We start from the raw sequence: 14,848 nt of genomic DNA, 5'->3' as shown, positions 1-14,848 counted from the left end.
CTCTTAGCAAAAAATATTGAGGAGGTTCTGATACAAATGCTCAAGGACATTTCTGGAGATCAGCAACTCAAACATGATCCTGAAAGGCCCTGGGAATAACTGAGCCTGGAACTCATAGACTGTGGGCTTAGTTTTGTTTCTACCTTTCCGGAAGATAAAAGTGTGGGCCTTGTGTCCTAGAAAAAGACTTCCTCAGCACAGAACCACCTGAGACATTCTGCTTACTATTTTAGGAAGAGGGGAGGAAGAAAAATTTGGCACTCAAAATTTTGCAAAAATGAATGCTAAAAAATGTCTTTACATATAATTGGGGGAAAATATTATTAGAATAATACATAAAATTAGGTAAGATTACAAAGGAAATTAATTCTATTGAAATATGGTTATAGAAATATTTTTTAAAAGTTAAGATCCTAGGTTAAGAACTCCTGCCTTAGATCTCAAAAGAGTCATAGAAAAAAAACCATTGTTATTGTTTTTTGTTATTTGTTAATTTATTTAGTTTTACCTTGTTAAGGATTCTGGGGTAAGATTTTACTTCTTATTTCATATGTTTACATAATTTTTTTGGCTAATGATTATTGAGTTACAATCATTTTAAAAGATGTACAATTGTTAAATTGCAAAAGTAGAAAGTCATGTCTGATCAGTCATAATTGCTCTCTTAACATAGTTTTGCTTAACTTTTTGTGATGAATATTCTTTCTTGGAGGTGAGGGCAGTAAATAAGGCATATACAAGATGGAAGCAAGGACAGGTAATTAAGGATGTACACAAAAGTATGACATAGTCCTATGAGAATAGCATCAAAAGTGTTGAACCCTAGAATGAACTGAGGCTGATGAAGACTGTAAAGAATAAAAAGGGTTTTTTTAATAAAAGCTATAATAGGGGAAAGAGAAAGGTCAAAGGAGGAATAGGACCACTTCTCAAGGTGAATGGGTTGGTTGATGACAGAGAGAAGGCAGAATCCCTCAACTCCTTCTTTGCTTCTATTTCTTCTGATAGGGAGAATGATCTTCAGAACTAAAGGACAGAATGAAAATGGATAACTGGGATTTGAAAGACAAGGTAAGTAGGTAGATAGTGAGCATAATGGGGCTTTTCACCTGCCTAGATCATTTAAGAAGGAGGCATCCCTGGGAGAGATGGCAGGGACTTGCTTCTGGCAAAAGACATCCTGCCTTTCCTTACCACACAGGGGAAAATGACCTCTTTCCTTTGACTGTGTAGCTGGAACTGATTAGGTCTTTTAAACTATTAGACTGGGATAGTCTTATTCTTTGGGATGGCCAGAGATTCTTATTTATCTGAAGCATAGGCACCATGCACTGAGCTAGGTGTGGGAGGAGGATTCCTTCTCCCCTTTAGGTCCTAGGATTCCAGAAACTGAGTTTGATTATGTATTGTTTGTTCTTTCCATTTCTAGACACAAGATAAAGTCCCTGGAACTGGGACCTTGAATCATGGTGACCTTGGAGATGATGCTTACAGATTAGCTGGGTATCTCCAAGAAGTCAGAGTACTAGGATGCAAGCCCAAGAGACCTTGAGTCTCGTAATCTGGTAAGACTCTGCTATACAGGAATCAAATTAAGCTGTGAACCTAATTCCCCTTCTCTATCATAGACTGAGGTGGTATAAAGGAGGACTATGTCCCCAGTGTTGTATGTTTGTTCTTGCTATATCTTTGAAGTAAATATTCCTTTGTAAAAAGTAATCTGACTAGAGAGAGCCAAGATGGTGGAATGGAGGCAGCAGCATAGCCAAATTCTCCCAATACTCCCCTCCAAATAGCCATAAAAAATGCTTGAAATAAAATTTTAGAGTGGTAGAACCAACAAAAGGTCAAGTGAGACATCTTTCCAGCTTACAACAATTTAGGAAATTGGCAAAAGAGGTCTGTGAAACTGAGGTGAGAGCTGATTTGAAGCACATGTGGGGACAGCATCAGTAGTGGGCCTTAGAGGTGGCAGGATCAGCTTTGGGACCTTATAATCCACAGATGGTAAAGGGATGTGGACAACTAGTCAGAAAGAGATTATGGGGGATCCTCAACTGATACTGTTGTATTGCTCATATACCATTCTGGGTCACAGTGTCAGAGCACAGAGGAGTGCTTGTGGTTGGTCACAATGGAACAGGGGCCCTGATCTCAGTTCCAAGGCCAAGAGGAGCACTATTTGTGGCTGCAAGGGAGCAGGGGCCCTTCCTGGGTAAAGACCAGAGTATAGACCAGGAGAAGAGTGACCACATCTCTCTCTGGATTACACCACCTTGGAAGCAACAAGAATTTGCAGACTTTCAGAACCAGCTCTGAAAACAGCAACATGAAAAAGCCTAAAACTTGTGATGGTGCCTTTCTACCCTTAGCTGAGCAGAACTCAACTTTTGCATAAAGTTCAAAGTCAAGAAATAGACTGAGAAAATGAGCAAAAAAAAAAAAAAGAATTTGGCCATAAAAAGCTTCTATAGGTAGTAAGAAAGACCAAGACACAACCTCGGAATAAAGACAACATGAAAATAGCTACAACAAAACTTCAAAGAAAAATGTTAATTGGACACAAGCCTACCAAGAATTCCTAGAAGAGTTAAAGGAAGAAATGAGTGGTAGAGGAAAACTGGAAAGAGAGATGAGTGATATAAGAAAGTTATGAATAGAAAATTAACAGCGTGGTAAATGAGGCACAAAAAATACTGAAGAAAATAACTCCTTCAAAAAACAGAATCGACTTAATGGTATAAGAGGCACAAAAATTCACTAAAGAAAAGAACTTCTTAAAAAAGCATAATTGGCCAAATGAGAAAAGAAGTACAAAAGCTCGCTGAAGAAAATAATTCCTTAAAAATTAGAGTTAGGCAAGTAAAAGCTAATGACTCCATGAAATAGAAAAAAAAATCAGTCAAAAGAATAAAAAATAACAGAAGAAAATCTAAATTGTCTCATTTAGAAAACAACCAATCTGAAAAAAATTATTGGACTATCTGAAAGCTATAATTTAAAAGAAAGACCTCAAATATCATATTTCAAGAAATTATAAAACCCCAATATCTTAGATCCACAGGGTAAAATAGAAATTAAAAGAATCTTCTAGTTACCTCCTAAAAGAGATACTAAAATGAAAGTTCACGGGAATGTTATAGCCAAGAGCTCCCAGGTCAAGGAGAAAAATAGCGTAAGTGTCCAGAAAGAAATAATTCAAATATCATGAAGCCACGATCAAAATCACACAAGATTTAGCAACACCCACATAAAGTCACAGAGAACCTGGAATATGATCTTTTGGAAGGCAAAGGAGCTAGGATTACAACCAAGAATAACCTATCTAGCAAAACTGAGTATAATCTTTCAGGGGAAAAAATGGAGATTTAATGATATAGAAGACTTTTAAGCATTCCTGATGAAAAGACTAGATCTTAGTAGGGAAATTTGATATTCAAACACAAGACTCAAGAGGATAAAATGGTAAACATGAAAGAGAAATCATAAGGGACTCAGTAAAGTAAAACTATTTATGTTCCTATACGAGAATGTGATATAATTAATTCCTAAGAACTTTATCATTATTAGTGCAGTTAGAAGGAGTCTACCTAAGCAGAGGGCATGAGTATGAGTTGATTATGTTGGAATGATATCCAAAAAACAAAAAGAAGAAGGGGTAAGAAAGAGAGATGCACTGAGAAAAGACACAAGGTAGAGGACAAAGGGGGAAGAGTATAAGACATAAAAGAGGTACATAAAAGCTTTCACAGTGGAAAGGAAAATAGGAGTTAGGCAATGCTTAAACCTCACTTTCATCTAAATTGGTTCAAAGAGCAAAGAATATACATACACTTCTCAGCAAGGAAGTAGGAGGTGAACGGGATAACAAAGAGAATAGGATGATAAAAGGAGAGTGGATTAAGGGAGGCAGTGGTCAGAAGCAAAACAGGCTTTTGAGGAGAGACAGGGTAAAAAGAGAGAAGGATAAACAAAAGAAAACAGGATGAAGGAATTACATATTCAGTAATCATAGCTGTGAATGTAAATGAGGTAAACTCACCCATAAAATGGAAAGAGCAGAAAGGATGAGAAGATAGAATCCAACAATATATTGTTTACAAGAGATACACTTGAAAAAAGAAACTTACACATTTAAAATAAGGGGCTGGAGTAGAATCTATTATGCTTCAGCTGAAGTAAAAAAAAAAAAGGCAGATCTCAGACAAAGCAAAACCAAAAATAGACTTAAAGAGATAATTAGGGAAACTACATTTTGCTAAAAGGTACCATAGATGATAAAGTAACATAAAAAAGTTTTAAAGAAAGTTTCTCTGATAAAGGTTTCATTTCTCAAATATATATGAAACTGAGTCAAATTTATAAAAATAAGAGCCATTTACAGCTGATAAATGGTCAAGGGATATGAACAGGCAGTTTTCAGAAGAATAAATTAAAGCTACCTATAGTCATATAAAAATGCTCCAAATCACTATTAATTAGAGAAATGCAAAATAAGATAACTCTGAGATTCCATCTCACACCTATCAGAAATGACAAATGCTTGAGAGAATGTGGAAAATTGGTACACTAATGAACTGTTATTGGAATTGTGAACTGGTCCAACCATTCTGGAGAACAATTTGGAACTACGCCCAAAGGGTATACCTTTGACTCAATAATACCACTACTATATCCCAATGAGATCAAAGAAAAATGGAAAGGACCTATAAGTACAAAAATATTTATAGCAGCTCTTTTTGTGGTGGCAAAGAATTGGAAATTTAAGGGATGCTCATCAATTGAGGAATGGCTGGATAAACTATGGCACATGATTGTGATGGAGTACCATTGTGCTATAAGAAATGACAAAGGGGGAATGGTTTCAGGAAAAACATAGGAAGACCTATATGAACTGATATAAAGTGAAGTGAACAGAACCAGGAGTTCATTGTACACAGTAACAGCAATGTTGTAATGATCAACTATAAAAGACTTAGTCACTCTGATCAATAGATTCAATGATCAAAGACAATTCCAAAGGACTCTTGATTAAAAAAAAACCTATCCACCTTCAGAGAGAGAACTGATGAGCTCTGAGTGAAAATTGAAATATTATTTTCTCACTTTTTTATATTTCTTGGGTTTTCTGTGATAGGGCTAATATAAAAATATGTTCTGCATTATTTCACATGTGTAATTGATAATATATTGCTTTCTCAGTGGGTAGAGAAGGGGCAGAAGGGAGGGAGAGTATTTGGAAATCAAAATTTTTAAAATGTTAAAAGTCAATAAATAACAAAAAATTAAAAGTAATCTGACCATTTAGTGATTAGATGACAATTAGTAAAGTCTTGAGCCAGTGACAGACATTTCCAAGTCCCTTTAAGGGTACTAAAGAATTCTGGGGGAAAGGGGAAATGTAACAGACCTGGCTTTCAGGCAGTGCAGACCAAAAAGTGTCACTGGTACATAAGTAGGAGTGCCTCTAATTGCATTTTATGCATCGATATCAGCAGGCTCAGATAAACCCCATAGCAGTGTACCAAAAGAACAGCCAGGCATTCTTTTTTTTTTTAATGCTTCAGTCTGTATTTAGATACCATCAGTTCTTTGTCTGGGAATGGATAGCATTTTCCAGCATAAGTCCTTCAGAGTTGTCTTGGATTGCTATATTACTAAGAATAGCTAAGTCATTCACAGCTGATCATCTTACAATATTACTGTTACTTTATACATAGTACATTTCACTTTGCACCATCCCAAGTAGGTCTTTCCAGGTCATTCTAAGAGAATCCTACTCATTTCCTATAGAACAGTAGTATTCCAACATAGTCACATAATACAACTTGTTCAACCATTCCCCAATTGATGGGCATCCCCTCAATTTCTAACTCTTTACCCCTAGAAAAGAGTCGCTATAAATATTTTTGTAATATAAGTCCTTTTCCTTTTTGTTCTCTTGGAATATACACCTAGTAATGGTGTTGCTAGGTCAAAGGCTATGCATAGTTTTATTGGGCATAATTCCAAATTGCTTTACAGAATGGTTTCATCAGTTCACAACTCCACCAATAATGCATTGCTGTCTCATTTTTCCTATATCACTTCCACCATTTATCATTTACCTGTTTGGTCCTATCAGTCAATCTAATAGATATGAGATAATACCCCAGAATTGTTTTAATTTGCATTTCTCCAATCAATAGTGAAAGTATTTTTTCATATGGCTACAAATAGTTTTGATTATTTCATATGAAAACTTATATCTTTTGATCATTTATCAGTTGGGGAATGGCCCTTATTTTTATAAATTCAATTCAGTTCTCTATATCTTTGAGAAATGAGGCCTTTATCAGAGAAACTTCAAAATTTTTTTTGTAGTTACTTTTGCTAACTGCATTTCCCTCCATCTTATTCCCCCATTTATTCTACTGTCTCTCTCCTTTCACTCTGTCCCTTCTCAAAAGAGTTTTACTTCTGTCTTCCTCCTTCCCCAATCTGCCCTCCCTTCTATCACCTCCTCCCCTTCTCTCATCCCCTTCTCATCCTGTTATATTTCTATACCCAATTGAATGTGCATGCTATTCCCTCTTTCAGTCAATTCTGATGAGAATAAGGTTCACTCACTCCCCCATGAGTCCCCACTCTTCCCCTCCACTGTAAAAGCTTTTGCCAGGCATTATTCTTGAGTCATTCTCAGTGGTCTCTGAAAGATCACAGAAAATAGAAGTACTGCAAAAATTGGCCCACTATTCACAAAGGGAACAGAATCTATAAACCATAGATATCCAAGGAACGAAATGTCATTTCTGGCAAAATACTAAAATACTAAAAGGATGGTTAGTGAATGTCTAGGAAAGAATGCAGTGGTTACAAAGAACAATGTGGCTTCATTTAAAATAGGTCATACCAGATTAACCTAGTTTCCTTTTTTAAAACATATTACTAGACCAGTAGATCAGAGATTTGTTGTAGACACAATTTACCTACATTTTGCCAACACATTTGACAGAATTCATTCTATCCTTGTGAACAAAATTTAGAGATGTGGGCTAAGCAATAATATTGTTAGATAGTTTTGGAACTGGGAGGGTAAGTGTATTCAAAGAGTATTAGTTATTAAGAGTTTGGTGTCAAACTAAGTCTCTGGAGGAATGCTCCCAAGGATCTTTCCTTGGCCCTTGATGTTTGACATTTTATTCAGTGCTTTGGATAAGAGAATAGATGACATGGTTATCAAATTTGTAGATGATAAAAAGTTAGAAGGGGTAACTAATCCACTGTATAACAGAGTCAGTGTCCAAAAAAAAATATCAACAGGGCAGAAGGTTGGGACAAATCTAATCAGACAAAATTTAATAAGGATAAATATAAAGTCTTAGATTGGGGTTGAAAAAAATCAATTTCTTAGGTACAAAATGGGACAAATTGACCAGACAATATTGCATTTAAAAAATCATGTATAAGTCTGGGTGGTCTTCTAGCTCAATGTGATCTAAGAGTGTGATATGGTGGCCAAAAAAGCTAATATTTTTTGAGGGGGTGAGGAGGTCTGGATATATTAGTTTTTAGAATTGTATTAATTTGAGTATCTCTCAGTATGGAAGTTCTCTGTGGACACAGATCAGCAAGTCACCTGGAGTTTGTAGTCTTAGAGTTGCCTGGGGCACTGAGAGGGTTAAGTGATTCCTCAGTGGTGTCCCTGGAAGGACTTGGAGTCAGGTCTTCCTGATTCCAAGGTTGTTCCTCTATTCAGATATCACATTGGCTCTGAATGTTGAGACTGAATTCAGAGAGGAATGGTGTACAGGATTAGGAAACTGATCACCCTCTGCACCTATTGCCCTTTCTTTTATTTTGCCCAGACTTGGCTTCAATATTGTCCAGGGAAATTATCCTTCAACATTCCATAAATTCCCATTATTCCTATCAGTGATACAGAAAAAAATGGAGCTCAGGATGCCAGCTCATCTATCTGAATGGCTCAGCAAGATGTTGACCCCCAGAAAGTGCAGAATGAACCATCAAATCCACAAAACCAGACCCCAAGTCAGTAAGAATACCTGACATCTTTTTTTTTCTTTAAATTTTAGAGAGTTTGTATAAGTGATTTAAAATAGACAGAACACACTGTTACAGGGAGGGTGCAGCTTTCTTTTTCCCTATCTTGTCTCATTGACCCCTCCTTCTCTGCTCTGGACGCATAGGAATGGCTGTTTGCAATGACTCTTTTCCTCAGAATGCTTCCTTAGGGCTCCTGTAGTCCCTGGAGTCATGAACCAATGGCATCACTTGCCAAGAGACACTTAGGAAATTGTGCTAATGCTGGATGATGCTCTGTGAAACTCTTCAGGGTCTTGTTTTTAGAAATCAATGTTCTTTTAAATAACCAGGGGCTGTGCTGCCCTTTCTATGGAGAAAAAAAAAAAGGTCCCATTCTATCTGTATTAGGTTCAATTCTGAAAGCTGTATTTTAGGAGAGACATCAATAAGCTAGAAAGTGTCCAAAGGAAGGCAAGCAGGATGTGGAGCGGCTGGCTACACGGTAAAGCCTCATGAGGATTGTTTGAGGGCACTAGGAGTGTTTAGTCTAGATAAAACACAACAGCTGACTTTAAATATTTGAAGGGCTGTCATGTGGAAAAGAGATTACGCTTGTTTTGTTTGACCCCAGAGACAGAACTGGGAGCAAGGACAGAAACCGCATAGAGGCAGATTTCAGCTTAATATAAAGGAAAGCTTCCTTAACAATAAGGAAGGAAGGAAAGAAGAAAAGAACGAAGCAGGCCTTTCTTAAATATTTACTATGTACCAGGCACTATGCTAAGTACTGGGGATATAAATACAAACAAAATCAAAAACAATCACTGACTTCAAGGAGCTTACATTCTAATGAGTTAGAGCAATTAGGGTGATTCAGGAGAGAAATGCGGGTAGGGAATTTCCCCATCACTAGAGGTTTCCAAGCTAGAAGGCTGAAGGTCCATTTGTTGGATATACTGTAGAGGGGATTGCTTGTTCTGGTGTGGACTAAATGAACTAGAAGTCCTCTGAGGTCAACTTGGAGATGCTGTAATTCTACCATTCCATCCTTACCATCATTGCCAATGTCCGTATTTGCCCTCCCTATCTTCCATGGAGCATCTAGGGATGGAGTGGGTAGAGTACTGGACCTGGAGTTAGGAAGACTCATCTTCCTGAATTCAAGTCCAGCTTCAGTTGTGTGATCCTGGGCAAGTCACTTAACCCTGTTTGTCTCAGTTTCCTCATCTGTAAAATGAATTGGAAAAAGGAAATGGCAAACCACTCCAGTATCTTTGCCAAGAAAATCCAAAATAGGGTCAGGAAGCATCAGACGTGATTGAAATTACTGAACAACAACAACCACAATCTTCCATGGATAAAGTAAAAATAAGTAGGTCCTCTCAGTGAAGACCCTTGAGTTCTTTAAAAGAAGATACTCTCTAGATTTACCCTTAGTAAGCACTTGGAGATGTTGATAATTTCTGGGATGAGAAATGAGACACACTAACAAGACTTCAACATCATGGAGAGTATTCATAGCTCACATTTAATGCTTTACAGGTTATAGAGGAAGACTTTAGTAAGGAAAATAGCTGTCTACAAATGCAAGGAATGTCAGAGGTGGAAGGGCCATTAGAATTCACCTGCTCTAACCCTCTTATTTTACAGATGAGAAAACTGAGGCCCAGAGCAGGGAAGTGTTTTGCATAAGATCACACAGCCTGTTCAAGACAGAGCTGGGACTCTGATAGGCTCTTTGTGGTTACTGTTATTATTGTTAAATTAAATTTTATTTTATTTTCAAATAAAGATCCACCTTCACTCCCTTCTGTTTCCCATCTTTCATGTTAAGAAAGCAATGGATGATTGACTCCTTAAATTGTATTGCCTAGCCACCCGCAAATTAAAGTTGCTTGAACACAGTCCGTATCAAACTTGTCTTTGACTGTTTTGATTATAACCTATGTACTGGAAGGTTTCTCTCTCTCACGCACACATGCACACAACACACACACACACACACACACACACACACACGTGCATAGATCTGGGGAAGAGGCCAGGTGTCCCATACCCCAATTTATCGTTCTATTAAATTATGTGAAATATTCTTTGAAAATGCAGAGAGGGGGAAAGCTCCTAGTCATTATTTCAGCACTCCTAGGAATCAAAATAAGCCTTAGTACAAAGCAGCAAAGCCAGAAGCAGCTAATGCCCCATATTTCCTGGTGTTAGGAATTTTCATGCCAGGCAACCTATTTTGAGTCTATTTTATGAACTCTTTTCTTATAAGACTGCCCCAGCCCTCTTTGCTGTTGTGATCCCCAAGCCAGGTAATGCATAGCAACTGCACTGTTTCAGTGTTCCACTGGATTAAATCAATTCTCAGATCTCAATAAATATGACAAGATTTTTATTGCTAGGATTGCCTTCTAGGAAAGTCACCCAGGTCAGACTTGGACAAACATATAAAAAATACGACACATTGTACACAGACATCATTTTCTTGAATAAGGAAATATACAGATTTCCTGGCGATCCTTCTCCTCCCCATCCCACCTTAAAACTGCACATGCACATTTCATGGGCAGCAACTGCATTTATTCGATCCTCCTTTGCAAATACAGCCTTGGGCACATTTGGCACAGCCAGGTGGGCAGCAGGGGCAGCAACCTGAAAGGGGAGGGAAACAAACCATAGAGCTCAGCTTTAGGTCAGTTTTTCCACCTAGCCTTGGGAAGGAAATGTCAGTTCCTAGTGGAATCAGAGCTTAAAATGTGTGTAGGAAAAGGCACAGGAATAGTTCCCCTGAACTGAACACCTATCAACCTGATGACTTCCCATCCCTGACCTTGACTCCTTGTCCATTATCACTCAAACTATTACTATGACCTTTATTTCTGACCTTTACTTCTTAATCATGCTCAAGACCTCTTACTAGAAATCCACAATTAAAGAGGTAAAGGGAGGAGACCACTAAGCAAAACTTGCATTTCCCAGTCAAGTATCATGATTCCAAGTCTCAGGATCTCGCAAATGGAATACAATTCTTATCATGATTCCTCCAAACATAACCTCACCATGCCTCAATCTTGACCATGACCCCCTCAATCTGATCATAACACTTCCATCATGCCTATAGCTTCTAAATCCTAGCCATGAACCCCCAATAACCATATCTATGTCATCTTAAGATTTACAAACTAATTTCCAGTCCCGATTGTGGGCTCCCCAAAACTGATCATGACCCCTTCCCAAGCTTTGGCCTTAATTCCCTTCCCAAAAATTCTGACTATTCCTCTTTCTTGTCAACCCCTGTCTACCACTGCCACTACCACTGTTCTGGGTTTTGGAGCAAGAGTGACAGCAAGTAGAGAAAGGGAGGGGAAATAAAGGAGGAGTGGTCCAGAACAGGTTATATCTACTCCAAGGTGCCAACACAAAATGAAACCACCAAGGAGAACTGAGGGGAGTTTGGGCCCAATTTCCCTTCCACTTCTAGTACAAAAAGAAATATAAGGATCTTCATATTGGCTGGAAATTGGGGGCAGGGGAGATGAAATATGGATATCTATGTTCTTGTTTTTTGATTGGCTCATATTTCAGGCCAACCCTTCGGAGGTCTGTGAAAACCATTCCAGGGACTATGCTCAAAGGGCTATAAAACCATGCATACTCTTTGACCCAGAAATGCCACTACTAGTTCTATATCTCAAAGAGATTTTTTAAAAAAAGGGAAAGGACCTATATGCACAAAATATTTAAAGCAACTGTTTTTGTGGTGGTAAGGAATTAGAAATTGAGGAGATGCCATCAACTGAAGAAATACCTGAACAAGTTATGACATATGATTATGATGGAATACTATTATGTTTTAAGAAATGATGAGCAGAATGGTTTTAGAAAAACCTGGGAAGACGTATATGAACTAATGCAGAGTTAAGCAAGCAGAAACAGGATAATATTGTACACAGTAACAACCATATTGCATGATGATCAACTATGAATGACTTAGCTATTCTCAGCAATACAAAGATCCAAGACAATTCTGAAGGATTTTTGATGAAAAATGTTATCCATTTCTAGAGAAAGAACCGATGACATCTGAATGCAGATTGAAGCATACTTTTTAAAAGCTTTACTTTTCTTGGGGTTTTTTTTTGGTCTGTGTTTTCTTTGCATGACTAATGTGGAAATATGTTTTGCATGACTGCATATGTATAACCTATATCAAATTGCTTGCCTTTTCAATGAGGGGCATGAGGAGGAAGAGAAATAATTTGGAACTCAAAATTTTTTAAAATGAATGTTAAAAATTGGCTTTCCATATAATTGGGAAAATAAAATACTAAATAAATAATTTTTAAAATGAAAGGAAGGAAAGAAAGAAAGAAGGAAGGAAGGAAGGAAGGAAGGAAAAAAGGAAGGAAAGAAAGAAGGAAGGAAAGAAAAAAGAAAGAAAGAAAGAAAGAAAGAAAGAAAGAAAGAAAGAAAAAGAAGGAAAGAGAGAAAGAAAAACATTTCAGGGATCTCTACTTCATTCCTCCTTTGGAGGGAGGTTAGGCAAAAAATTTCCAAGGATTTAGGGAATTTTAGGAGGACAAAGGGGAGGAGAAGGGAAGGAATCATTTCCATCTTTTTTACCCCTCTATCAAGCCATCATTTTCTAGCATCATATTTAGGTCAAAAGAGGAATTAGAAGCAGCTTTATATAGAGGAATTCAAAGGAGGAGAAATTGTGTCTTCCAAGAGAAAATATCAGAGTTGGAAAGGACTTTACAGGTTATTAATTGATCAAAAAAACAAAGTCAGATGACTTGCTGGCATCACACAGCAAAGAGTAGAAGAAATAGAATTAGAATATAAATATAAATCTTCTCTACTAGGCTACACTGCAAATGAACTACCCCAGGATATAATTAAGTCTACACTAGGCCCTTGGACTATGCACTTGGAATTAATTGGTGAAAGAGACCATATGTGCTGCTATACTCACTTTTCCGACATGTCTTACAGCTACAGGATGTACATTTGCAGTTGTCACCACAGATGCAGATTCCTCCTGTAAGAGACCACCAAAAGCACCAGCCATGAGATCAGCTACCATTCTCTGAGACGATTTGGATCTCCATTATGGTTATATCTACTGCAAGATCTGGGGTGTTTTCTGAAGACCAGCAATGCCCGATTGAGAATTGGCTGTCCCACACAAATGAGAGTAACAACACATTTGTATGCAGAATATTAGCTCTTCTGAGTTCCATATGCTGCTGAAGAAAAAAAAACCAACCTCAAAAGTTTCCTGTTATCATCTAATTTCAGGCCACTTCAGGAGTAAACAATTAGATTAGATGAAGTCTACAGTGGAATCTACTCTCAGGATTGGTTTGGGGAGTTAATGTTACCCTGCCTACATCATTCATTCATTCATTCATTCATTCATTCATTCATTCATTCATTCAAACAGTGATTGAACATCTATATGCAAGGCAAGACATTGTGCTAAACAAATACCAGAAACCCAAAGATGAAAATGACAATTTTTACCCTCAAACAGCTTCATTTCCATGGGAGTGGGGAGGAAGTAGGCAAGGAGAAAGGGGAAGAGACCTTCAATATGAACACAGATAAATGTAACCCAAGCTGGGGGAGTGATGAGTGCAAAGGAGTGAGCAACACATGTCTAAGAAAATTTAAGGAGAAGGAAGATCCTAGCACATTATCTAAAAGTTCTGATTTAAAGGGATGGGTAGAAAGAAGAATTCAATAGGCCCTTTGAAGATAATTACCATATATAGTATATGAGATACTATATATACATATATGTATGTAGTTTTCATGCCATAAAAGCCACAAATTTGTATTTTCTTGTTATGCCTTGTGTAAATCTTGAATTTTAACAAATAAAAATCTTTGTATCTCATCTAAGTCAAGGACTAAAGATCACAGTCATGGTTTGAGGGTCATGGGCAAGGAGTCTAGCTATCACATCTCACCCTGGTATAAACTTGTTCTTGTTATTATTCTAACAAGAAATTTAAAGACTTTTGAGTTTTCTTGAGATCCTTGCCTTTATAATATTGCAAATGGCTTTGAACACCATCTCCTCTGATCCTACCTTCTTACACCACTATGTGATCCTGTGAGAGCAAGCAAAATCTTATCTTGGAGTTCTGGAATCTAGAAATGTTTACAATGGCTTGTTATATATATACCTGGGGCTTATTGGGTCCCTCAGGAAACTTACAAACACTGAGTCAGTGAGGTAACAAAAACATAGCATCTCTGGATTCCTGAGAGAGCATCCCTGCCATCTGAGGTCTATACTGAGGCTATAAAATTTATCCATGAGAACCATACAGAGAGGAAAAGCTTAAGGCTGAAGTCCTTATTCTTCCAGGGTGAGATAAAAGTCAGGAAAATTAGCAATATCCTTAGTGGAATAAGGAAAAGGAGATTCCCCTCATGCCTCACTGGGTCCACCAGAGCCCAGCCTCACTTACCAGACATACAGGTACATTCTCCAGGGTCCATGGCCTCACACAAGTGGAGTGAGCTCAAACAGGGATGAGGAGAAGGGATGCTAAGTCCAGAGTCTCAGAGCTTGCCCTATTTATAGCAGTGTAGGTGTGAGTGTGGGGACCCACCCCTCCCCACCCTGGAGCAAGACGCCCTGCACATGGCCCTGCTCAGACACTTGTTGGGGGTGAAGGGCCATACCGTTTAGTCATGTGGTTTTCCTAGAGAGGGAGGTGAAAGGGGGAGGTAGGCAGAGCTGGAAGAAGAATTAAAGCTTGCCATCCAGTATTTTATTCAATTTTTTACTAGGGATGCAGGTGAC

At 37.9% G+C, this 14,848-nt stretch overlaps 1 protein-coding gene across 1 annotated transcript; it reads right to left on the bottom strand.

Annotated features, from left to right (window-relative positions):
- Positions 1 to 10,405: 10,405 nt before the first annotated feature.
- LOC140518488 (metallothionein-4) lies at positions 10,406 to 14,541 on the bottom strand. The gene is made up of 3 exons (XM_072630683.1): positions 14,511 to 14,541; positions 13,004 to 13,069; positions 10,406 to 10,680 (listed from the first exon to the last, which is right to left on the bottom strand). The coding sequence occupies exons 1-3, from the start codon at positions 14,539 to 14,541 to the stop codon at positions 10,589 to 10,591; spliced, it is 189 nt and encodes a 62-aa protein (XP_072486784.1). The 3' UTR covers positions 10,406 to 10,588.
- Positions 14,542 to 14,848: the final 307 nt, after the last annotated feature.

The sequence above is a fragment of the Notamacropus eugenii genome, chromosome 1 (assembly GCF_028372415.1).
Source record: "Notamacropus eugenii isolate mMacEug1 chromosome 1, mMacEug1.pri_v2, whole genome shotgun sequence".
NCBI lineage: Eukaryota > Metazoa > Chordata > Mammalia > Diprotodontia > Macropodidae > Notamacropus > Notamacropus eugenii.
The sequence above is the reverse complement of the archived record's forward strand: the minus strand, read 5'-3'. Positions and strand labels throughout refer to the sequence as shown.